The 24630-nt window shown below is 40.8% G+C and overlaps 2 protein-coding genes across 3 annotated transcripts; one reads left to right on the top strand and one right to left on the bottom strand.

The window, feature by feature from the left end:
• The first annotated feature begins 1025 nt into the window (after positions 1-1025).
• On the top strand, positions 1026-6058 carry ftr92 (finTRIM family, member 92). 2 transcript variants are annotated; one of them, XM_017486670.3, is made up of 6 exons: positions 1026-1857; positions 2165-2248; positions 2685-2918; positions 3442-3553; positions 3630-3689; positions 4174-6058. In XM_017486670.3, exons 1-6 carry the CDS (start codon positions 1189-1191, stop codon positions 4752-4754), a joined length of 1740 nt encoding a protein of 579 aa, XP_017342159.1. In that variant the 5' UTR covers positions 1026-1188; the 3' UTR covers positions 4755-6058. The 2 variants fall into 2 exon arrangements, with proteins under 2 accessions (XP_017342159.1, XP_017342158.1); XM_017486669.3 differs by having other exon boundaries at positions 1027-1857; positions 3400-3553.
• A 45-nt stretch (positions 6059-6103) lies between these two features.
• fbxl5 (F-box and leucine-rich repeat protein 5) lies at positions 6104-23214 on the bottom strand. Its single transcript, XM_017486667.3, has 11 exons — positions 23039-23214; positions 20174-20389; positions 15514-15609; positions 14783-14978; positions 13220-13399; positions 11506-11634; positions 11263-11411; positions 10943-11025; positions 10094-10804; positions 9221-9369; positions 6104-7753 (listed from the first exon to the last, which is right to left on the bottom strand). Exons 1-11 carry the CDS (start codon positions 23120-23122, stop codon positions 7677-7679), a joined length of 2070 nt encoding a protein of 689 aa, XP_017342156.1. The 5' UTR covers positions 23123-23214; the 3' UTR covers positions 6104-7676.
• Between the last annotated feature and the right edge of the window lie 1416 nt (positions 23215-24630).

Below are 24630 nucleotides of genomic sequence, written 5' to 3'. Positions count from 1 at the left end.
CGGAAAAAAAATATAGATCGAAACATAACGAGTTCCATAGCAGCACCTGAGGCTTCATTTTAACTGGAAATAGAGCTCAAAGGCAGCTAAAATAACCGACTTCCACAGCTGTAGGTGATGTTTGAAAGCTACTTCAGAGTTCGTTTGAAATGTTTTATATGGTTACACAACCACATTAGACTATAAATGTGTGGTGGTTGTTGTGATCCAGAGATATTGGTCAGCATGCTCTCTAAATGCAGAATTTTATGAGTTAGACAGATTGGGACCTCTGGTGTTCAAACAGTGCAATTGCATTAGATGCATAAATTAATAGAATGCTGATATACACAGTGTGAATCACATTTTTCCACAATGGACATCTCCAAAGTTTTGCATTGCAGCACACCTTGTTACACCTCTAAGTGCCTGACTTTCAAACATTAAATGGGACTATTTTGGATGGGATTTTCTCCTGCTATGGTCTTCACTAACAGACCTGCAGATTTTAACAGAGGCATCCGAATAAAAACAAAACAACAACAACAACAACAAAAAAACAAGATTTGGCGTTTTCTTCTTAATTCACACTGCAAGTCACATAGGAACAGCAGGCTTTCAGGGCCAAACCACATGGATCTTCTCCTTTGATCAATCCCCTGTATGTTGTTTAAGCACCAACATCACACCAGGAGGTGGCAGTAAAGCATCATGGTTTAACCATCCAGCCCATGTCCATGTCTCCCACAGAAGAGAAACCATGGGCAGATCCAAACACTCAAACTTAATGTGTGAACATGATCTTTAACTCTTGTTTAACCTGTCTTGTTTCCTGCCCATCCGCTGGGACCAATTGTTGCTCATCACAAGGGGTTTTGCTAAATAAACTAAGATAACTGAAGGTAACTAGTTTATTTACATAGTCAGGTACTGTTTCATTGCTCCTCTCTTACTGAAAAAACAAAAAAGCAAAGACTCCTTTCATGCTACTTAAAGTAAGATGCTGTGTGTGTGTGTGTATACATAGACTCTTGAACAGCCATATTTTGTCACATAACACCTCATTTGTGTTTATCTTTCTCTCTCACACACACACACACACAGACAGTGTTCTGAGAAGCTCCTCCTACACATGTAAACAGAGATCCTGAAAAATGAAACTGAAATCATGCTTCCTTGACGGAACGTTCTCCTGCTCCGTACATAAAAATGGCAACCTCCTGCAAGCCAAGCTCACAGAACCTTCAGAAGTGCTGTTTGTGTCTTACAAAGGCAAATAATCTTGTTATTATTCCTTGTGGGCACAACTACTGCAGGTCCTGCATTGACTGCTTAATCAGTAAGTATGAACGCACAGGCTCGTACAGCTGCCTGCAGTGTTCGCAGACTTTCTGCACTAATCCTGATCAGGACAGACCAGTGGACAAACTCGAGAAAACAGATCTCCACACTGAAACCTCAGCAGAAACCGCTGCTGGTCCATCCTCTTCCGGCTTGACTAGACCTGACCAGGATAGCCCTGTGGATGGTGTCAAAATGACAGCTCTCCAAACACAAACCACAGCAGACACCACTGCCAGACCGGAGGACATGGCCTGCGACTCGTGCGCTGACAGCAGACAGGAAGCTGCCAAGTCCTGCCTGGCGTGTCTGGCCTTATACTGCGACACACACCTCCTGCTGCACGACGACCTCCATCCGAGGGCTGCACACATTCTGATGGACGCTACCGATCAGCAGGAGGCCATGACATGCTCTGTACACGGTAAAGTCCTGGATGTTTACTGCCATAACGAGAAACAACGCATCTGTTGCATGTGTATGCTGGAGGACCACAAAGGGCACGACATGGTGGCAGTAGGACAAGTCCTAAAGAAGGTGAGATGTGACCAGCGATTCGTTTAATGCCATAGGTACACGAGGACATTTTTATCTGGAGGTCCAAGATAGCCATCCCATACAGTTCCAAGGTTCAGTTACACGGTGTAGCTGTGTTGTGCCACACAGTGTCCTAAACCACATCAGCACATGTGGATGACTGATTTTTATATGTATGTATATATGAGTGCTTAGCTTCATTTAGCGTTATATAATTTGATGCAAACAAAAGGAGTCTCTGAAAAGCTAAATCTTGCTTCAGTTCACGATGATTAACAAGAAAATATGATTGCTGACTAACCCCTAGGAGGAGCTAAGGAAGTCCAAGCAGATGATCGCAGAGCAAAAGAAGCAGCTAAAGGAGCTTCGCTTAGCTAAAAACACTCTCAGGGTAAGTGCCGTGTCTACAAATGGATGTTTGTGTTGTGTGCTTTTCGGTTTCTCTGCAACATGACGAGCTGCGTTTTCTCTCACCACGTCACAAGAGAGAAAACAGAGAGGCCGGTGAGGGAGCAAAGATTAATAGGTGTTACAACAGAAGTGATAACAGGAACTAACTTGTTCCAAGGACGTTCCTCAACGTTAATAAGAAAATAAAGAGTACGATGTGTCGTTATTCAGTAAATAACAAATGCAGGCAAATTTCTATGCAATAAGAATAAAACACTTTGGGTTATGGTGTTACTGGGGAAGAAAAAACAAACAAACAAACAAACAAACAAAAAACAACCCAGCTTGATTATTTTCCTACAAGAGCATGCCTTGCCTTGCTTTATTCCTTCCATAGCTCATTCTACTGTATATTTCCACCGTGTTATAATTAACAGGACATCACAATAGCTACAGAGGAGGAGAGCGAGCGGCTTTTCACCGAACTGATCCACTCCATCAAGAGCAGCCAGTCTGTGATGAAGGTCCTGATCCGAGCTCAGGAGCAAGCAGAACTGGACCGAATCGAGGAGCTGATGGAGAATGTGGAGGAGGAATTAACGGAGCTGAAGAGGAGAGATGCTGAGATGGAGCACCTCTCGAGCACTCAGAATGACATCCACTTCATGCAGGTAACATGGCTGACCTGTTCACACAAATATTCTATATAGGTGACCAAGAAATGCCTGATAATTGGGCTACTTGTAGCTTGACTGTGGACACACACACACAGAATAGCAGGACACTTTCATTTTCTGCTAACAGTTAGCCATTAGAAGTTAGCTTCCAAGAGCCTTTTTACAGCCATCGTGAATGCTTCCTTCACCCTTACTCCAGTTCGCTTGATCATTGTTGTAACCTGTACCATGTGATACCCTCTAGTCTGTCTAGTTTAATCCTAGTCTCTGTACAATTACCCCTTTGTTTGTGATGTTCTTGGCAACATCTGGTAAATGTCCATGCCTCATTTCTTAACCTTGTGACCACCTTGTGGATTATTTTCCTAAAACAGCACACTCAAAACATTTTATTCTTTAGCCAATAGCCAGATCTATGAAGATTATTCGGTTATTCTGGTTTCTTCTGTCTTTTTATGACTAAACCTCCCTGCAGTCAGTCCAGGCTTTCAGTCACACTTCTGCAAATGTCTTAAAGATGATGGTCAATCCTCGGTTCTCTTTCGGCGAGGTTGTGAAATCCATGTATGCGCTCAAGGAGCGGATAGGAGACGTCTGGGAGTATGAAATTGATCAGATATCAGCAGCGGGTAAGGCACTGTTAGGTCATGACTCTTTGATCATTACCGTGTATTTCACCCAATTAATGATTTGATTTGTCTTCAGTGAAAAAAGACAAGATTGTAGTTCCTTCTGAACCGAAGACGAGAAAGGACTTCCTTCAGTGTGAGTACACAACAATAAGCTTCCTTACCTGTTAGGCTTCATTACCAAACCACAGCTGCAGGATCCCTGGTTCGATTCGGAGCTTGGGTTACGGTCTGGGGTACGGTTTCCTCCCACCTTCCAAAAACATAACTGTAGGATAGGCTCTGGATCAGATGTCCAATCTTATCCGGAAAGAGCCGGTGTGGGTGCAGGTTTTCATTTCAACCAAGCAGGAGCCATTTGCTTATTAGCTTATTTGTTCTTTTTCATTTTGGGCATCCACACCAGTAGTCATCAAACCCTTCTCTTGGAGATCTATCTTCTAGCAGTTCAGCTCCAACCCAAATCTAAAACACTGTATTCAGCTAATTAAGTGGACTGGTGATCTGGATAAGAGGTGTTCAATCAGAGTTGGAAGTGAATTCTTCAGGAAGGTAGATCATCAGGAGCAGGCTTGGTCACAACTGGTCTACACCATCATTCAACATTTCTCTCCTTTCAGATCTGGTCCCACTGTCTCTGGACCCTGACACAGCCCACTGGAGCCTGAGTGTGTGTGAAGAGAAGCTAGTGGTGTGTAGCACAGAGTGCCAGCCTTATCCTGACCACCCAGAACGCTTTGACTGGTGGGCTCAGGTTCTGTGCCGAGAGCCTCTGAACACACGCTGCTACTGGGAGGCCGAGTGGACGGGTTTGCACGGAGTGGACATCGCAGTCTCGTACAGAGACATCACCCGGAAGGGAGATGATGATGAATGCAGCTTTGGGTACAACAAACAGAGCTGGAGTTTGGATTGTGCCATATTGAAATATTCTTTCGTGCACGATTATGTGGAAACGGAAATCCTGGCACCTGTATCCCACAGGATAGGGGTGTATCTCGACTACAAAGCCGGAACGCTGTCTTTTTACAGCGTCTCAGACTGTATGAAACTCCTCCACAGAGCAGAGACGAGGTTCATGCGGCCTCTGTTTGCCGGGTTTGGGTTGTATCCGGGATCCACAGTGAAGATATGCCAGCCAGCCATAGAGGAAAAACAAGAAGATTCCCAAAGAGTCAAGAGAACTGTGAAACAACTGTGAATGGAAAGAGCATATGAAGAAAAGAAAATTATGGGCTCCTCATTGAGGCTGGTGTTTTGATCTGTTGTCAGGGGATCACCTGTTTGAAACCCAACAATGCCACAGGCATCCATTTACAAAATTTGGCAGACACCCTTATCCTGAATGACTTGCATTTAACTCATTTATACAACTGAGCATTTGAGGGTTAAGGGCACTGCTCAAGGGCCCAGCAGTGGCAGCTTGGCAGTGCTGGGATTTGAACTCACGACCTTCTGATCAGACGTCCACTGTCTACTCCACGTAGCTACCACTGCTTCTACATGTCATCCATGCCCGAGAGGCCATGGAAAGGATAAACAGATTTTCTTTCAATAAGTAATAATGACATTTTCTCTAGTGTCAATCAGAGTAATTCTAGCCAATCACAGGACTTTGTTAGGCTCACTTAGTGTCTCCTCCAAGCATGTTCAGTATGTTGGCTTTATCAAGCATGTGTTGGCTTACGTCCACTAGAAGTGACAGCTGTCATGCAATGGCAGAAAATCAATTGTGTGAAAATCCCCCAAAAAAGGGGTGGGGTGGAACAACAACAAAAAAACACTGGAAATCCATGTAAAATGGTTAAATAGTCTTGTATGTTCAGGGTTTGGAACATTGCCGTACTCAAATTTTTTGCTTTCTCATCCTCATCATCTCATAATTATAGTAGAATATTCTCTATTTAATTTCAGCTTAACCCTATTTTTAAAAAATAATAATATTTGATGCTAGTGTTTAAATTACTCAGGAGTTGAGTAAACTTGTAGCATATGATGAAAATAATTCATTTCATTTGGCCAAAAACATCCCAGGAACTAAAAAAATGCATTTATACATCCTGCTCGAATCATTTGTTCACTTTCCATCATGAGACAAAACGGAGCCATTTATTAATGGCAAACCATTATATAAACTGTGCAGCTCACAGTTCATATATAACGGCTCCTTAGTGCACTCAACCCGAGACACTTGGCTGAGAAAAGGTTCCATCCTAAATAGCAGTGTGGATTTCGCGTCAGCAGCACATGTGATGCAGCGGATGACGGTACCAGCTCCCAGGAGAACGTCTGTTCTGAAATATTGGTGTTTAAACAGACTACAAGTTGCCTCTCCTATTGTCAGGAGAACCTTCATGTCAACAGTACAGTATTTTCCTGATGAATGACTCAACGTACATACCAGTGTCCTTTTATTCTCCAAAACTCCTGTGTTATTATTATTTGTTACTTGTATTTTACAGCCACTGCTGTGATTCAACATCAAATTAAATCGGGTTCATCTGACCATTCTGCAGCCTGATTTCTCACACAGAATTATCATTACACAAATTAAGGAGAATGTTTATTTATGTTTAATTCCAACAAGCAATGCAGTTTAACACTAAATTGGGCTTGACGAAAACGTTCAACCAAAACTAAAAAAAAATAACCCACACGATTTCCCTCTGGCTGATCAGCTAAGATATGTTTGGAGCTACGACACTATTGGAGTGATGTTAGTGGAGCTTTAGCTCGTCTTTGAGTGCTTTCACATATGCGGCAGCGTTTAGACAGTTTGAACGGGACCCTGGTGTGGTTTCCCTCCTCGGTGCGGTACTTAAGAACACGGCAACCGGACTCGGGCGCAAACCAAAACCTCTGGTCCGAGCGAGGTGGTCTCGGTCTGCTTCAAAGTCAGGTTAAATCGCACTGAGAAAGGATGTTGTAGACATGTACTGCTCACCTCGGACAGGGCTGTAGTGATGTGACATGTTCTGGATATTTGGATTGTTCAACAAAAAGGCCCTGGTTGTTTAGAACTGGTTATTTATATAATAATCTAATCGGTTATTCAGCGCACTCACCGTGCTCGGGTGGATTTTTGTGATATCCCTGCGCACTTGACAGATATTTGTAGACTTTTTCTGGTTGTTGTTTTTCTAATCAATGATAGAAAGAGTATGCCTTCAGGTCTACATGAACCTCAGAAGGTTTTTGTTTTGTTTGCTTTTGGAAAGATATAAAAGCACTCTAACTTGCAAATACAACACGTAGTTTGGTATCTCTCTGCACAAGCATCTATGATTTGGATCAGAGTAATATTTAATACGTTAGACTTGCTTAATTCCTCTACTGTTGGAAACTGTGTGGAAACTTACTGCTGTAGCTAGAATCTTTCCGGTTTCAATTACATTTCAATGCTCAATTGGCTGAACATCAACATTTGGAGCAAACTGGGTCAATTTCACTTTTAGTTGAACTCTTTCGTTAGCCCATGTATGGGACTTGAATCGTTTCCTTATGCCGAGTCTGCGTTAGCAAATGAGAAAAGAAGCAAAGCACATTTACACAGAACGTAACATTACTGTACAGTAATTATAGGTTAAGGTGTTATACATGTTATTCCCTAGAAGCTGAGGAACACAGCATAGACAGCTATGCAGCTTTGGGAGATATAATTACTACAAAACAAACAAACAAACAAACAAAAAACGCAATTATTCCGTGCTTAAAGCAATGTTTTCTTAAAGCGCACCAAATTAATGATCACATCCTTCCCTTTTTAAAATTACTTGACGCGAGAGAAGGAACACATAGAAACTTCAATAAACACATTCATCTACAAATGTACACTCTAAACTGTCCAATTGCTCAGCAAAGGCTTCAGGAAATTTAACATGGGGTTTTATTCCTCCTTTATGTTTTTGAGTGAAACGACTCGTGAGTGACAGTGCAGCCCGAGCCCCTCCGATATTTAAAGTGCAAACGCAGGAGGTGCAACAGGACGAGAGACACGCAGAGGGGTTTGAAGAGTAGAAACGAGGGTGTTGGGATAGAATAAGGAAAGACAAAATGAAGAGAGGGGAGAAAGTGGAGGAGAAAAAAAGAAAAACAACAGCAGCGAGCCATTTGGGGAAGACGATCACTCTCCGGAGCGACAGCAAACCCTGAAGCCGCACTGCAGATTTTGACATCCGCTCGCTCGGTCAGCATGAGGACCTGCGCAGGACACAGAGAGAAGGAAAGAGTAAGACCAACAGGCTGGGACACGGATTAATAAGTCAAGAATAAAACACAATTTGGCAAGGTGTGCAGTTATAGGGAAATAATCGACGGCAGGATGACGTGACCTGCCCTGTTGATTATTTTTTCAATAACAGCATGTCCTGAAGCGCTTTATTCCTTTTTACACCACAGGAATTTGTCCACAAGGTAGATTTTTAATCAACTACATTTATTTACAAAGGACATATCGTACTTCTATCCATTTAGGGTTACGTTTAATGTTATGGAACGTCCATGAAATGAGTTACATCACCTAGAAACAGTCGTTTCTTCACCAGGCTCGCTTTTTGACGCACTCTTGAAGTTAATTAGATAAAAACACGTTGTCATGTTACTGAGAAAATGGAAAGCAAACTTTTCTGTCCTGAAGACTTTCCTGCATCTGAAAACTTACTGTTACAAAGCTCTGACTCTTTCCGTTAAGGTTAGATAACCAACTCCTTAAAGTGAATCTCACCAGAGCTTATGTAGTGTGTTCGCCCATACAAGTCCTTGTGAATGAACTGTTACTATGGAAACAATAACGTATGGGAACAAGCGCATTAATATAATCCCGTGATTTGCAGCTGGAACCGTCGCTGGGGCCGCTATTTACAATCGATGGTTAGCAAAAAAGGGAAGTGGCACTTTACTTCAGTTCTTGAATCGAACAGGATTGAAAAACTATTTTCAGTCCCGCCAGGATTTCACGATAGTGCGATCGCAGGAATGAACGCAACATCGAGCAAATGCCACAATATTCGGAGGAGCTTGCCATTTTTCTAAATTCCTGCACATTTTGCGCAGGTTTGGGCTGAGACGCGTCACATGACATCAACACAACTCTTCGTTGGTAAACGAGACTTTTTAACTGTACTCATGTTCGACGCGCGTGAATCGAACATCACTGTGAAAAAGTGTGCAAAACAATTTTGTGCAACTGCGATTTCACCAATTCAATTAGTTTTCCTCACCAACAACAAAAAAAAGGTGCAAAAAAAACATTTTTTTTGCTGCAACAATCCCAAATAAAAAAAACCCCAAAAATCTGTGAAATCCTGTACGGGCCGAATTTGAATATGAATGCCAGTGTATTTCATCCAACAGTAATTGGACCAAGTTATAAGAGAAAACCACTAAATATTCAGATTCTTTATACATACCTTCAGGTACTGCGCACTCACCTGAACGAGGCCAGTGTTGTGCGAGATCATGATTAAACAATAATTATACGAATTGTTCATGAAAACAACATGACAATTTCCAAAGAAAGAACATTCACAGTCCAGGTGTAGGTGTACACATCAATGTAAAATGTCTACAAATATATTTACGTTACGGTCATAGCAGTTTGCGTGATTCAGGATCGCATTATTGTGTGTGGTTAATAATCAGGATGTTGTGCGCACGCGTGCATGTTACCGTTGATGTTATCGCAGTAGTAGAAGTGTTCGTCGTTGAGCGAGGGACACACGGACACCAGCTCATGCAGTCCTACTTCAGTGATGAACAGACAGCCTGAGAGGTTCAGATGCTCCAGCAGAGGAAGCCCTCCTCCCTTTGAGAGACACCTACAACACACACACACATGCCTGTTTTGGATTTGTGAGACAAGCAGAAGAATAAGCTGGCTGTTACTATTAAATACAAACCTTTCAAGCTTCTCTCTCACAATTCCAAATTAAAACATCTGTTCTGTTACTCTAACCTACTGTTCCGCATTATGATGAATTTCAGAAGCAAAATAGGTGTTTTAACACACTATCTGGCCAAAAGTATATGGACACCTGGCCATTACACCCATATGTGGTTCTTCCCCAAACTGTTCGCACAAAGTCGGAAGCACAGAATTCTCTAGAATGTCTTTGTATGCCTCAACACTTAAGGAGACACACCTACACTGTGTAGGGGTGGAGTTAAAGACTAGAGCTCATCTTACATTTATTCATTTAGCAGCCGCTTTTATCCAAAGCGACTTACAAATGAGAAAATACAAGCAAATCATCTTTTCAGAGTTAGAGTTAAGCAGCAAGAAAAGGCAGCTTGTTGAGCCAAACAAACAAAATCCCAACTAGCATGGCGGTGTGTAGCACTGCTTAGCCAAAAACAGACCCGAACCACTGGTGTAGGCATTAATATATATGGAAAATTATATATAAATAATTTTGCAATCTATGCTCATTTTTTCCCCAAACCTCCAATATTATGGGATATTTTCTTTAGACTCATTAGATATGTGCATGTGTGTGTGAGTGTGTGTGTGTGTGTGTGTGTGTGTGCGTGCGTGCGCAGTACCTCAGGCCCATGTCTGTGATCTGATAGCATCCTGATAGGCTGAGGAACCTTAGAGCTCTGCAGGCTCCTGTCTGATCAGTCCTTGACTCGCCCTCGGAAGGGCATTTAGTCCAAAACTCAGAGCTGCACCCTGTGGCTTGAGGCTCACACTGCGCTCCTTTCAATGTCCTTAAAGCGGTGTCTGAGGCGCAACATGCAGAGTGGCCACACTGCATTTCTCCCAGAGTGCCATACAGCTGTTGCAAGTAGGTGGAGCTAATGTCAGTCCTAAAGCTCCGCCTCGTGCTCCTCCTACAGCAGCACGACTTGCCTCCCGCCTGCATCCCTAAAATACCACCACGCCCTTCGCTGTGTCCGGCCACGCCTTCTCTTCTAGTCCAGTTGGCTGCGTCCTCGATGTCGGCAAGCTCGACTGGATCCAGAACCCAGACGGGGCTGCAGCTCATGCTCCGCCCACCAGGCCTCCACTTAAAGACGAGAGCCGTGCGTGCACGTCCTAGAGAATAGCTGGAGTGCTTGTCCAGAAGTTTGATGGCAGACGGCGGTGTCTTCAGAAGCTTGTTTTTGCATTCGGGGCTGTTCTTGGAGAACCTGGGCGTGGTCAGATCGCCTAAACCCAGAGACAAACTCTGCAGCGTGTAGTCGGTGAGCTTCTCGCAGCCCGACAGGTCCAAATGCTCGAGCGTGCGACACACCCCCAGCTCCGCCCAACTGCGGAAAAGGGCGGAGAAAACGTGTCACTGACATTCCAGTCAAACCTCTATACCATATTCAGTCGATTTTATTGATGACAGGAAACGAAGACGCATGAAAACATCCGGGCATAAATATTCAGGATTAAACGCTCACCTTTCGAAAGCGGAATCGGTAACGTCAGTCTGGGTGAGGTCCAAGTGTATGAGATTTGGGCAAAGACTAAGGATCTGACGCACCTGGTAAAGAAAAATGACAACATACATGACACAAAAAAACCCCAAAATTTTACTTTAACACAATGGGTGTCTGGAGTGAAAGTAAAACACTTTAAACACAACTACAAACCCATCAGCCTTTTTTTCTAGTTATGTAACGTTTGTAACTGAATCTGAACTAAAAATCGTACATGAACCAAGTCAGAAGGTCTGACTAATACGAGACTGACTAATATAAGCTCGTAAGCTTTTCCTTACCATTTTGCTGGAAACGGCTGCACTGTAAGCCAAGCTGAGGGTGCGAACCGATGACCCCACAGCAGGGAGAAGGTTCTGGATCATTCCATTCAGCAACTTCTTTTCTTTGCGCACGGCACTGATGGCCAGCGAGTCCTCACATGCTTCCTCTGCACAGACACACACGACACACGAACAGAGCGGCGTAAACACAACTATTCTTATCTCGACTGACCCGTTCTCAAAAGGGAAAAGATGCGTTACCGGATTCATCTATGTCTGCGTCCTCATCCCACTCCTGATAGGCTCGTCCTTCCTCCTGCAGATTCTGCACCCAGTCTTCTGCATCAGGATCCTGGTCTGGGTCCCCTGGGGGACCACGATAATAATCGCCTGGAGGAAGGGGGGCAAGGGGGGGAGCGGTAATCAGGTGAATCATACCGTTTGCTAAATCTTGACAGACAAGAACGTGTCCTACAGATTGAAGTGACGTCGATCTTCACTCACAATAACGATGGAAAATAAACACTTTGTTCTATTACCATTTGATTTTTGCTACCTTGTGGGGTTTTTTTGGTTATACACCACCAGTCAAAAGTTTGTGGACACTCAACTGAACCGTTTCTCATGATCTTGAAAACCTTTTGATCTGAAGGTGTATGATTAAATGTTTGAAATCGGTGACGTAGACAAAAATATAATCGCGCCGACGTATTTGCTTCTTTCATTAGAAAACTAACATTTTATTTACAAAATTATTATTATTATTTTTAACGGACGACTTGGAGTGAAATATTCCGAAAATCAGCCGAGAAGTGTTGAGCGTGTCAAGGTGTGAACTCCTTTAATACTGATTAAAAAGCATCTCTGGGAAATTCCTCAAGAAATCGGGTGAGAAATCACCAAGAATACATCTCTGGAAATTTTCAGCAAAAATTCTCTGCAAAAAGGGCGTCTACTATGAAGATACTAAAATATTAAATTATTCTGATTTATTTTGGGAAAAAAAATGATCACAACATAATTCCCCATAGTTCCATTTGTGTTACTCCAGAGTTTTGATGACTATTATTATTCTAAAACATGGAAAACTAAAAATAAAAAATGAGTGTCTAAACATTGGACTGGTAGTGTATATACACACACAAGAATGTGCAAAGATATCTTTGGACGAAGATTTCATAACGGTTTCCTTTTCCTCACCACTGGCTTGTGTACTTTTAAATGGTCGATTAAACCTGTAATGTTGTTAAACTGTTTTAGATTGTTGCTAAACCATTTTAGACTGCGACGAATTCGAGCCATGACAACCCTACAGTGGGGATGTGCAGTTACAGGAAAATAATCAACAGTAACCCCACGCCGCATTGGGCTGCATCACAGACGTTCTAATCACTTACTCACTTAAATCATTTCAAATTTTATTTTATGATGAATTTATAAAAGTTTAAATTTCTTTCTTTACTTAAGGATATAAACAAACCTAAACAAGGGAAACAAGGTATTCAACCCAGACAGGTAAAGTTCATCATGATGGCTTGACAAAGCCAGAAACAAAGTTTGAAACGGTTTCATAAGCTTGATGATAGACTCGAGGTGAAAAACACAAAGAAAGAAAGACCGACGGAGACTGGTAGAAAGATAGATGACAAAATAGAGTGATACAAGTAGAAAGTCAGCTGGATTGAGAGAGTGACAAAAGCAGATAGATTGAGAATGTTATTAGTAGAAAGACAGATTGGCCCCCTAAAAATTTTATATGATCAATATCTGACCACCCGTTCATTGATCGTGTTCTTTGAACAGCATGCCTGACGCATTTTATTACTTCCCTTAAAACTTAAACCATCTCCCTGAGAGGTCACATGATCACTGTTGCAGAGATGCGGAGCTTGTCCTAGGATGCAAGAACGCTGGACTTCTCTGTACATTTTGTGCAAGGATGATGCACTGAAAAATAAGGTGACGGGTCTCTCACCTCTGGCCCAGCGGACTGGGTACAGGTGTCTCCACAGAGAACCCGTTTTAACCAGCTCTGCCCAGGTATGGCACACCTGGCTGCAGCGACACAGGTCCTCCGGGCCCAGGTAACGAAACAGTCGAACCATTACCTCCTGTGGCAGTGCCGAGATGTGCGTGCTCGCCCGACTGTCACATTCTGCAGGAAGGGAATAAAAAGACAACACCCATTATATACACGGTACATACCTGTCTTTCATACACACACACATACACAACGCAGCAATTGTTTTAAGAATGCAGAGGATAAAGGCTCCACACACACAGCGCAGGTGTGGTCTCAGGGTTGTACGAAATCCTACTATAAAAAGACACCACATTACAGCCTGAATTACAGGTATCTATAATTGTTCAAGAGCCACGCTCGGCTGTGGAATGTCTCAAGGAATGCCTTCCTGTCGAGCCACTTGAGATTCTGGAGTCTTTTCTGCTTCCATGTGACCTTTTCAGCGAGGGTTAAATGTCCATCATCATAAACACATGGTTACACAGATTTCGCTGTGATTTTTGACTAGCGCTATCTTACAAAAACACCTGACCGTTAATCGGGCATAAATAACTTCTACACTATACATCTTCTTTGTACGTATGAATTCGTATGAATATACAAATGTATCCCAAACCTGACAGAGGAACTAAGATCAGGACTGTAGTGAAAAATAATAATAATCCAGATTATACCAAGCATGGATCTCTAAAATAATGTATAAGCTATAAGTCAAAAGTTTATTATTTTGCCCCCACAAACATTTTATAATAATAATAATAATAATAATAATAATAATAATAATAATAAGTCATCTAAACACTGCAATAACACAAATGTGAATATGGGAATTATGTTGTGATTTTTAAAAAAAACAAATGAATCTAAATAATTTAGTATTTCAGCATCTTCAAAGTAGACGCCCTTTTCACCTAGAACTTCCAGAAATGTATTCTTGGCATTTTCTCACCCAATTTCTTGAGGAATTTCCCTGAGATGCTTTTTAAACAGTATTAAAGGACTTCACACTGACACTGGACTGTTATCGGCTGCTTTTCAGAATATTTCGCTCCGAGTCATCCATTTAAATTTTTTAAAAAATTGTAAATAAAATTAGTTTTCTAATAAAAGAAACGAATACGTCGGCACGATTATATTTTTGTCTACAACACCGATTTCACACGTTTAATCATACACCTTCAGATCAAAAGCTTTTTAAGATCATTAGAAAAATTTCAGTCGAGTGTTTAAACTTTTGCCCCAGTAGTGTAGATTATAGTAGTGTTTCTCAAACTTTCTGTAGCAAAGATAAATTCCACAGACGCCAACAGTATGGATTTTATAAATTAAAATCTATTGCTGAACTTTCCACTGATGGAACACATTGGTTCAGAGTGGATTTTGGTGCTTGGACCCGTAATAATAATAATAATAATAATAATAATAATAATAATAATAACAATAACAACAACAACAACAACAACAACAACTTGACAATGTGGGTTGTGGTTCTGTTTCTCAGAGAGCGTGTCTCACCGTCCTCGGTCTTCTCATGGTCGGAGTATTTGAAGGCCTTATGCAGCACCTCGGCCTGGCTCCACAGGTTTAAGCCCTTCAGCACCTCGGCGGCCGTGTCCCACTGCTGCTGGCTGCAGTGCTGCGCTATCACCTGTCTCTTTATGGCCTTCAGCTCCTCATAGGTAAAGTACTCCATCAGCATGGGCTGGAACACCTGACACAGGACAATTACGGGGGTCAGACAGAGCCAGTGGACAGGTACAATGGCAGGAGAAGGCAAATAGATGGTGTTCCCTAAATGAGTGTAATTAGGTATACAGTAGTGGTGTGACTGTGGTGATTATGATGTGCTAAGCCACTATTAACATCCTCCCCGAGTCGGAGGAGCTGTACGGACAAAACGTCAACCCGTAACGAAGCTCTGGAGCCGTCTCGAATTCTTACCGTTCATCTTTAATGCGTCAGTAAATTTTAGTTTCATTCTTTTAATACATAATAAGTAATGTTGGCAAATTGCTGTGATATAAGAGGAATGGAACAGTTTGGGACTCCGCTTCACACCGTTCAGGCTGCATCACACGACCCAGTCACTGATTAATTTCCTACCGCAGCACAACCCGAGTGTTTTATTCCCCACGTAAACGATAGCTAAAGTCAATAAAAACACACGTTCATTTATCCATTACGGAGAGAGAACGGTCTTGCATTGTGCGCACGGTGTGTACATGTAGCGTTCGGAAGATGTTTACCTCCTCTTCCTCCTTCATGTGAGGAAGGAAGTCCTGGGTGAAAGCCTCGAGACGCTCTTTCAGCTGCCGTGCATAGTTCAGCTGCTCGCACTCGCTCTGGTGAATAAAACAGACATGAATACACACTTAGGATTGCTCAGCGTTGCACCGATATACACATGCGTACATACACGGAGATACAAGTGGCGAATCTAAACGGCGCACACCGGCAATCGCACCACAGGTGTGTCGAGCTCCTTCCTCCCTCCCCACTTAATAACAGCTTCCTGTGAGATCATGCTGCAATTAAAAGCTTTCAGAAGCCAAGTCACTGTGAGCTGTTCTCGGCATCTGGCAAGAAAACTGTTGTTTTTTTTGTTTATTTGTTTCCTTATATTCAGAGTGCCTATAATCTCACACCACAAACACACTAAAGCAGATGCTTTCATAGAAACTTTCAAAGACAAGGCACGTGCCAATTCTTCATTTTCATACGACAATAACTGCCTATTCTTTTCTCTTAAAATCTTTTCTCATAATATTACTACTATAATATACTCTTCACCTAAGAAAACCTCATAAATAAAACACATTACGTGTATCAAAGTATCTCAGTAAAACCCTACAGCATGACACGGTGTTGTGAACCTCGCTAATCTATACTGCATCAAATACTGCTTCCTGAGCTACAATTAGTAGCTCTTTCTCAAAAAAAAAAAAAAAAAAAAAGAGAACTGAGACATTTTGGAATTCTTTCACATTACTATACAACCACAGAAAAACAAATAATGACAAATAAATAAAACACACAAATAAATATATAATAACTAAACATAATTAACTAAAAGCAATTGGACACAATTGGGTGCTCAGCTGTTTAATGGCCAGGTGTGATCATTCCATCATTATTTCACTTCCTAGTAAGCAGATTTTAAAAAGTTGCTGAGTTGATTTGTAATCTTAGTAAACTGTAAACTCTCAATATTAAGTCCAAAGAGCCGTCACTTCCAGTGAAGAAAGCCATCGTCAGGTTGAAAAATCGAAACAAATCCATCAGAGACTGCGTGCAGCCAAATCGTTGTAATCGTTGTATATAAGGTCTTAAAAAGAACTATGGTGGATGACGAGAATTATTTCCTTGGTGAAGAAAAACAAAAAAAACAAAAAAACAAAATCAGGAAAGCTGGCCAGATCAAGAACACCCTCCACGAGTTAGGCGTATCCGTGTCAAAGTCAACAATCAAAAGAAGACTTCACCAGAGTCAATACAGAACCACAAATCCACAACATGTAAGCCTCAAAAACAGGAAGATTAAATTATACCAAAAAAATTTTTTTTTTTTAAATCTAAAAAACAGTTCTGGAACAACATCCTAGTGGACAGATGAAATGAATGAACCTTTAGCAGAATGATGGGAAGAGAAGAGTACAGACAAGGTAAGGATGGGACTGCTTCCCTTATATTTATTGATGTGACTGCTGAGAAAAGCAACAGGATGAAGTCTGAAGTGTATAGAATTATATTATCTGAATCTTAGATTCAGCTTCGAATCTCATTGGATGGTGCATCACAGTGCAGATGGGCAATGACCTGAAGCATACTTCAAAAGCAACCAGAGACTTTTTTTAAGGCAAAGAAATGAAATGATCTGCAAATGGCCAGATCAGTCACCTATCCTGAATCTAGTTGAGCATGCATTTCCTCAAGTAGATTTTGCTGAAGGCAAAACACCTCAAATATAAGGAGGATCTGAAGACAGCTGTAGAAAAAGCGTGGCGGAGCATCACCAATGAAGAAAACCAGCGTCTGATGATGGCCATGAGTTCAAGACTTCAGGCTTTCGTTGACTAACCAAGTATTAAAAATGACTATTTACCGTTAATAACCCTTAATCTGTCCAAATACTTTTGGATCCTTAAAAAGGGTGAGACCATGTATAAAGAGTTCCCTCAAATTAAATCTGGAAGTCTACACACAAACTTTGTACAATGCATGTCCAAACAATAAATAACAAAGTTTGTGCCCTGACAGATTTAATCCTGATTATATCGGAGACATTGTCTGGTTGTAAATAATTATTATTGATTGTATAGTGTAAATAGTGTAAATACTTCCACAATACGGCATCTGCTCTGTTCTTTTATATTCCTTCGTGCTGCTATGTTGACCTAAATTTCCCCTATGGGGGATTAATAAAGGTATAGCTTATCTTAACATTTTTTGGAAGGAGTCTCCAGTGTCAGCTCTTTGTAACCAAGTTTTTCAACACCTGAAAAGGTTCTCCTTAACGTGACAAGCTACGTGTTTTGTTTTTTTTGGTCTGGTGAGGTAACGATTGATTATAGCTGCTATAATGTAAGAGCTAACAGGAAATTAAATGTAACTATAAACAGACAATAGCTACGTTTTCCATCCAAGTCGCGAACTGAACTTGTGAGGAAAAATTCGAATATCGCATAAAACATTTGCGAACAACATTCTAGCCAATTGCATGATTTATTGAGACAAAGTCACTTTTTTTATGCACAGCAAGGAATTTATTTGGCAAATGTGTTTCCATCGTAGTTTTGTAGCAAGTCTTCTTTATATATATATATATATATATATATATATATATATATATATATATATATATATATATATATATATATATATCCACCTCAATTGAGCGCATTTTTTTATGCGCAATTTGGTGATTTTAATTGCATCTGGTGTTTCCATCGAGTGGTTTTTATGCAATATGCCAAAAATCCGCAGATGAAACATAGCTAATGAGGAGTTATTGCTTATTTCCAGAAAACTTGTAATATTTGACGAATTGCTGCGTTATACACGACTTATTTTTTTGGTCATAAAACGAGGCATTACTAAAATGTTCCTTGTTTACAAGTGAACTTTTCGAATACAAGAAGAAAACCCATTTTAAAAACATGCTGCAGGTTTACTGCGGTGTCTGGCTGCGCTTCAGTTCACCACAACAGCCTGAGTCATCCCAGCACAGCACAGTCAGTCTCCACCCTGTGCAGTGCCGCTGCCGGAGTAACCTTGGGCACAAAACTGACGGCAGATCAGCCAGCCTTCCCTTCTGTCACTCAGAGTCAGCCGCTAAAAAAAAAAAAAAAAGTCTACACAGTGCAACAGAGTTTGGGATCGGCAAATCTGTTACCACACAGCATTAATCTTGACCAGGTCAAGCTTACCAAAATAAACAGTGGAATAAAAATTGAGAAATAAACGTGCTATTACTTCACCATGCCCATTCCTTCCTGCTAGCGCAGAACACAATGTCCTCATTTTTCTTGGCTTTGACAAGCGGAAAATTCCCCGATTGCCCAGCAGACTTAGTAAGCCAAGTCGGATCAGTTAAACGTCGAACGTTTCTCCGTTTTGGGGTCCGAGGCCTCATATTTACACTACACAGCACGTTAGGAGTTAAAGAATTATTTCAGCCAAAAAAACCCTATAATATACCATCTGTAGTAAATCTGTTAATACATATTAGGTGTCTGAAATTAGCATGACACACAGTTCGGCTTGATTTATATGTTAACATGGTTCCAATTAGCAAGCACTAAATGTTTTCATTTACAATTTTAAAATTAAAAAAAAAAATTATATCGTTTAAAGTTTAAACAGTGATATACGTGTGATACGTTTAAAGTTGCGGAACATCCGTAAAACAAGTTAGTTCCTGTTATCACTTAATATAAATGGGTGTTCCCTCGCTGATCTCTTTTTTGTTCTCTCTTGAAAACCCAGCTTAAAAGTTACAGCTTCACCTCTGAATGTTATAAAGCACCAACACTGGAGACCCCTTCCGAAACATTGGAGTGACAACTTCTCCATATCAACAGTTGCTTTTTAAAAGCATTGATTGTTTTAGCAGATTAAATGGCACCGATAATCGAACTATTGCTGGAACTCTCTCTTATCTGCAAAAATCCATACAGAGTTTTTCCCGGTCGCGTCTGAGAAGCATCTGCCGTCATTATACGGTACGAGAGGTACCCCTAGAGGCGAAATAAAGACTATCGCTGACAAATTTTGTTGCGTTATTTGAAGTGTTTAAAAAAAAGAATTATTACTACTTTTGGATGTCTCTTTTTATTTGCTGTTTGGAGTGTTGCATTTTGGTTCAGTTAGGATGCACATCTTTTATTGACATTAATGTTTATTAACAGTTAGTATATATTAATATTTATTATTTCATCTTTAAAAAGTACAGTCAGTACTGTTTATTTTTGTAATAAAGTTCAGCGATATTTTACTTTCAGTGTTAAGTTTTCATTCAGTATCAGTTTACGAAATTATCGGCTGATTAATCGGTTTTCGGCGGGTAAGAACCGCCTGACTTAGTTATCGATAAAACCCACTATCAGTTCACCTCTAGTCCCTTTTACTATAGAAATGATGATGTATCAGAACGAACGCATTAACGTAAACCTGTCGGTTAGTGTGCAGCTGGAATGAACGTCCAGTGCGGACGTTAATGTTTATCTAAATCTAAAGCAAAGACGCACCCAAACAGTGAACGGGGGACAAACAAACAAACAACTCCTCGTATGCAATTACACACCGATATAATCACCAGCAATAAAAAACACAATATATTCATGGTAACAGAAACTGTCCAGCCCAAACAGGCCTACATGGTTACATAAATCCCCCCCACACACCCACCTTGACGTTCCTGAGGCCTTTTTCAAACAGCGACAGCATCTCGGAGAGCTTGTTGTCGGAGTGCACATTGTAGGTGGTGCGGCTGCGCTGCTGCAGCAGCTCGATGATGTACTCGTTCTCGATCTGCTCGTGGATCTTGAACTCATTGAAGGTGGCGCAGAGCGTCTGGAGGAATGCGCGGAAATCATTGTTGTTGGAGAAGTTCGTCTTCGACAGCTGAGGGGCATAAAAGAGCAAAAGGACACGATTACGCAACGGTGCTGTAGACACACTGTAGGTCAGGAGGTGCGCGTTACATTTCGTATAACAGGCACGGCTTGGAAAGTAGTTCCAGCTGTGACAGGTTTATATTCAGGTGCTCCTTCTAATATGTTACTGTTTCTATAGTAACGGCTCATACACAGGGACTCTGGATAATCTAATCAAATAATAAACAGATTGTTGTTTAACAAAATGTATTATTGTTGACATTTTGTGTTAGGAGACATTTATTTAACATTTATGAAAGGAGTCCCCATTCTTAGAGTGAGAAAAAAGAGAGAGAGAGAGAGCGAGAGACCGAGAGAGAGAGAGAGAAGGCTGAAGAGGGAATGACAACTATTTACTGCAGCTATAACATAAGTAATAACAGGAACTAACTTGTGTACCAACATTAAATGTTACTATAAATGTATAAATGTGCTTTATTCCTTACTTAACTTTCTGTTTATAATATGCCGTTGCTTGTGAATGATGAGAAATATCCCAGTGTCTTCCATAAACGTGTAGGACGTGACCAGCTTAGACAAACATTCCATTTAGGGCTTTATGAGCTTTGACAATCTAACGGCATGACTTCAATTCAAGGAAGCGTATAACATTTTTGTGAGGTGTCCTGAAATTAAGCTGATTTTTTTGGTCTAAAAACAAGCATTACATTCTCTTATGTCGCATCAGGACAGTATCTACAATAATAAAACTGTATAGATTGTTTACTAATATGCTTTTTGATTATGGAAAGCCATTGGGATCAGTGGGTTACTCTTAAAAAAAAAAAAAAGAACAGGTAGATATGAGAGCGTGCTAACGTGTATGTTTAAATAAAGCTCCAAAGGCTGCTTGATGAATCAATGATCCTGATAAATATTCTAGCAGTTGATCTAACAGCACAGCGTAATACCTGATCTGACAGTTATTAATATTTAACATTCTTATTTATTGCGTCATGTAATACCGTACCGTACAAATGAACACAAAATCAAGCAAACTCCGTAATATTCTGATGAGTTTGCAATTGTTCAAAATTACCGCAAATGATCCGCAGATTTGGGTCAGGACGTGTCATGTGACATCACAACGCGTATTCATCCAAAGCCATTTGTGACATTTGTCATTTCTGTGATCACAAAATCACAAGAGTCCTGCGGTTATAGGAAACATGCGCACTCTTTGAACACTGCTCGACCAATCAGATCTTCAATTTAACGCAACGATATCGAGTCGGGAAATAATTGAATCGATTATTAATGCACGTGCTTTACTTGAGAGGATGTGAATATTATCTGTAGTTCACCTCTCATCCTGAATATGTCGCCATCTTTCATGTTTTGAATTTAGAAAACGGTTTTATTTCTCAAACATCTTCAAGCTGTTAATGAATTTCACTGTTGCACATTTACAAGGTTTATTTTTTTTGACAGTAATGTGCAGTTTTGTGCTTACCTTGTGTGCACATATTTATGATTTCTTCTTACAATGTTACACAAAGTAAAAAGCAATTAAACAATCGTGTGGGCCCTATTATTAATGCAAATGACTATTTCAGTAATATAGCAAAGTAGGAGGGATTCAGTTACCAGCATTTATATTAAAACATGGATTCCATGTCTGCAAACTAACACTTTAAATGAAATATTGATAACTAATCGAAACCGTATAAATAAGAATGGAATTGCCAAATCGGTCGCAATCCCCCGCGCTAGCACTGAGACCGGGTCCTTACCCGTGCCCGACAAAATGGTGTGTAAACCTGTTTTGAAGTGTGAAAGTGGCCGTGTTTTGCACCCAATGGCTTTCCATGGAGGATGCGCCCTCAAAACCGTATGTTGAAAAAGTCCTTAAAGAAGCTTTTACTCTAATGACTCTCTTGCCTTCTTCCTCACATTTACAGGGAACTTTAGAGCAGCTCAAGTTCACACGACATGTTCATCACACACAGCTCAGGTGTTTATGCTAGGACTTTGGCTAGCAAGCTGTAAACAAACTAGCTACTATTCGTGACTACACGACTGCATGTGGGTCAGGAAATGTGCAGAAATCACAAAATGGCTGCATTAATAAAACTACCATTCGCGAAAACATTCAGCTATATACATAAATATATAGTGCTTTATTACAGGTAGGCAGGGCTAACAAAACTAGCTAGCTAGCTTGCTAGCAGCTAAGTAACCATGACAGTGTAGTCGATGTTTCAATAATACATTATTATTGATGTTGCTTGAATTTTCACGTTACATACAAACACACACAAACAAACAAACAAACAAACAAAACAAACAAGCAAACAAGCAAGCAAAAACAAATAAACAACGTGCACAATTTAGCTTCCAGTATTCCAAATATACTGTCAGTTTCTTTACAGCGAAGAACTTTTTAAATATTGATATTTTATCATCAAGTTTTCATATTCACCAGAATATCAATGTCGCACAATATTTATCCCTGACTAACCGCTGTGCAGTGCTTTCAGGTCGGATTATACATTCTACAAACTCAGCTACTACGTCGCTAACCCGTCCACTAGCTAAGCTAACAACTCGGATTAAATGTGTATAATGAGATTTTGAAGGTTTGTTTACAGCAGGATTTAAGGGAAATAAACAGTACCTTATCGCAGTAAAGACCGACTAACTGCTTCATTCTCCAGTGCGGCCCGGTGAACACGTCCACCTCGTCGGGAAAAGGAGCCATCACGCCTCTCCATGCACACACGCATGCATACGTACATAGATAAATAGACAGATACACTCCTCCTTTTCTCTCTCTCTCTCAAACACACACGCGCGCAGCATAGACGCCTGACACGGGCCGGAGTGACGTCACTGCGTCACGTGATCAGCGGCCAGCCCAGCAGTATCTTAGTTAAAAGTGTACTCGTCGATTTTATTGCTCCTACAAATAACCTGCAAAATACGTAGAACCTGATCAAAATAATGGTTTATGCCATGACCTCAGGATAAAAGTATTATGTGGCTGAGAAAACCCATTTGGAAAATTGACTTCCGGTCCGGAATGCTTGTTTAGTTATAGGCTGCGTACGCATACTTACCTACTATATAGTAGGTGAAAAGCAGTATGCCAGAGCGGTAGTATATCTGGACACATCCATTCATACACTACAGACACTTTAGACATGCCTACATGCATGTCTTTGGACTGGGGGAGGAAACCCCCGGGGAACACGGGGAGAACATGCAAACTCTGCACACACATGCCCCGGCGGGACTCGAACCCCGGACCCTGGAAAGTGCTAACCACTAACCCTCCGTGTGCAGGCGAGAAACAGTAGGCGAGAAATACCCAGATGGCATACTGCTCCCTGCAAGATTTTACAGTGTGCAACCCACCAAAGGACACTACGCGAGTCAAACAATCCCATGATGCAACGGGACTGGTGCAAACAAGCTCAGAAGGGGAAAAAACGCGTTAGACAGTCGGCTTTTTTAAAAATTATTAAACAGGACTTGTTTAACAGTACACGAATAGTGTTAACTTGTTTAAGATATTTGTTTATGATGACCGATATCTTTGTGACATTACATGTCATATAAAATTGTTAGCTTAATCACACACGTTTCTGTCACTGTACTTTAAAGGGGACCTATTATGGCCCTTTTTTTCCCCTACATGATGTAATATACAATCCCAATTCCAAAAAAGTTGGGTCACTGTAAAATGTAAATAAAAACAATGCTATGATTTGCAAATCTCGTAAACCCGTGTGTTATTCACAATAGAACATAGAAAACGTACCAAATGTTTAAAGTGAGGAAATGTACCGTTTTAAGGGAAAAAATAAGGTCATTTTGAATTTGATGGCCACAACACGTCTCAAAAAAGTTGGGATGGGCACAACAAAAAGCTGGAAAAGTAAGTGTTACTGAAAAGAAACAACTGGAGGAACATTTTGCTAACTGACAAACATTAACCAACACACCAGCTTGTATTTGGCTAATGTTAAGTACTTCACCAACTCTTCACAATAGCATTTTAGATTTTTTTTAGCTAACATTAGCCAAATACAAGATGGTGTTTTAGTTTATTGCTAGTTAGATAATTAACCACAGCTTAGTGGTTAATGTTAGTTTGCTACATAAATGTGTGACATTTCATAAATAATTTCAGTTGTTTATGTACAAGTGGCATTACTGAGCCGGCAGCTCTTGAGGTGAGTGTCTGATGATTCAGTTATACATTTT

Source organism: Ictalurus punctatus, chromosome 15, assembly GCF_001660625.3.
Source record: "Ictalurus punctatus breed USDA103 chromosome 15, Coco_2.0, whole genome shotgun sequence".
Classification (NCBI taxonomy): Eukaryota; Metazoa; Chordata; class Actinopteri; order Siluriformes; family Ictaluridae; genus Ictalurus; species Ictalurus punctatus.
The sequence above is the reverse complement of the archived record's forward strand: the minus strand, read 5'-3'. Positions and strand labels throughout refer to the sequence as shown.